Raw genomic sequence first — 1932 nt, 5'->3', positions numbered from 1 at the left:
AAATAATATTATAAATACTATTCTTAGAATACTAAATATAATTATTTAAAATATATTTATAAATGACATAGAAATAAGTATAAATATTAAAAATAAACAAAAACAATATTATAAACAGTATTCTAAGAATTATAAATATAAAAATAATATTTTAAGATATAATTATGTTATATGATAATATAATCATAAATATTAGAAATAAGAAGATATTACAAATAATCTGATGATGATAATTATAAATATTATCATCATTTATTCTTAATTATTTTCTATTTTATATAATATATTATGTAATATATGACATCATTTTATTATATAATGTATATTATTTATTATATAATGATGTCTAACCAATGCATAATATATAAGATATAAAGTATTAGAAATATGTATAATAAATATAACAAATATAATATGATAGATACGATATGATTAAATATGACACAATTAGACACAATTAATTAGACACAATTAATTAGACGATTAATTAGACAATTAATAAGATGAGATATAACATTATATGACAATATATAATATTTTATGATGAGAAATAAAATAACATAACATAACATAACATAACATAACATAACATAACATAACATAACATAACATAACATAACATAACATAACATAACATAACATAACATAATATATTTAGGACTATATGACACGTATTACAATTAAAAAATAAATATATCCAAACTAGACTTAAAAAAATATCTCAATCTACAATATTGACGGAATCAATTCGAATTTAATTTAAATTTAATTAATTCAGTTTCATTTCATTCAATTGAATTAATTCCAATTCAATTCATTCCATTAAATTCTTCCATTAATTTCATTCTATTCATTTCATTCCATTCATTCAATTAATTAACTTCAGTTTAATTCATTCAATTCACTTCAGTTCAATTCAATTCAACTTAATTCAACTTAATTCAATGTACTTCAATTTAATTCAATTTAATTCAATTTAATTTAACTTTATTCAATGTACTTCAATTTAATTCAATTTAATTCAACTTTATTCAATGTACTTCAACTTAATTCAACTCAACTCACTTCAATTCAACTTAACTCAACTCAACTTAATTCAATGTACTTCTCTTCAATTTAATTCAACTTAATTCAACTTAATTCAACTTAATTCAACTTAATTCAGTTTAAGTCAACTCAACTTAACTTAATTCACTTCAATTCAACTTAACTCAACTCAATTCACTTCAATTCAACTCAATTCACTTCAATTCAACTTAATTCAACTTAACTCAACTCAACTCAACTTAATTCACTTTAATTCAACTTAACTCAACTCAACTTAACTCAACTCAACTCAACTCAACTCAACTTAACTCAACTTAACTCAACTTAACTCAACTTAACTCAACTTAACTCAACTCAACTCAACTTAATTCAACTTAACTCAACTTAACTCAACTCAACTTAACTCAACTTAACTCAACTTAACTTAATTCAACTCAACTCAACTCAACTCAACTTAATTCAACTCAATTCACTTCAATTTAATTCAGCTTGTCAATTTAATTCAACTTAATTCAACTTAATTCACCTTAATTCACCTTAATTCAGTTTAATTCAACTTAACTCAACTTAATTCCATTTCTGGTTTCACCCCGCGGGTTTCTGGGTCTTTCCCGGCCTTTTGCCGCCCCCTCGTGGCCTTTTTCCGCTCCTACAAGGGGCGGAATTTGCAGCTTTTTCCGGGTGATTTTTTTCCCCACCCACCTCGGAATTTCTTCAGGACTTTTTCCAGGACGACGGTTTTGAGGGAAAAATCGCAAACGGGCATTTTCATGTCGGTGCAAACGGGGATGGGTTTGGGGCAGGTCAGGTCATCGCTCCTGGAAATGGGGGGGAAATGGGGGGGGAAATGGGGGGGAAATGAGGGTGGAAATGAGGGGGGAAATG

The 1932-nt window shown here is 26.2% G+C and overlaps 1 protein-coding gene across 1 annotated transcript in view; it reads right to left on the bottom strand.

The window, feature by feature from the left end:
* Window positions 1-1932, bottom strand: part of LOC104392270 (tripartite motif-containing protein 7-like) — a 15215-nt gene that overhangs the window by 3090 nt on the left and 10193 nt on the right. Inside the window, exon 5 of the mRNA XM_010001658.1 lies at window positions 1750-1865. Coding sequence (XP_009999960.1) covers window positions 1750-1865 — 116 coding nt within the window. The remainder of the gene's footprint in view (window positions 1-1749; window positions 1866-1932) is intronic.

The sequence above is a fragment of the Chaetura pelagica genome, unplaced genomic scaffold, assembly GCF_000747805.2.
Source record: "Chaetura pelagica isolate M959 unplaced genomic scaffold, ChaPel_1.0 scaffold801, whole genome shotgun sequence".
Taxonomy (NCBI): Eukaryota; Metazoa; Chordata; class Aves; order Apodiformes; family Apodidae; genus Chaetura; species Chaetura pelagica.
Note: the sequence above shows the minus strand (reverse complement) of the source record. Positions and strands in the feature narration are given on the sequence as shown.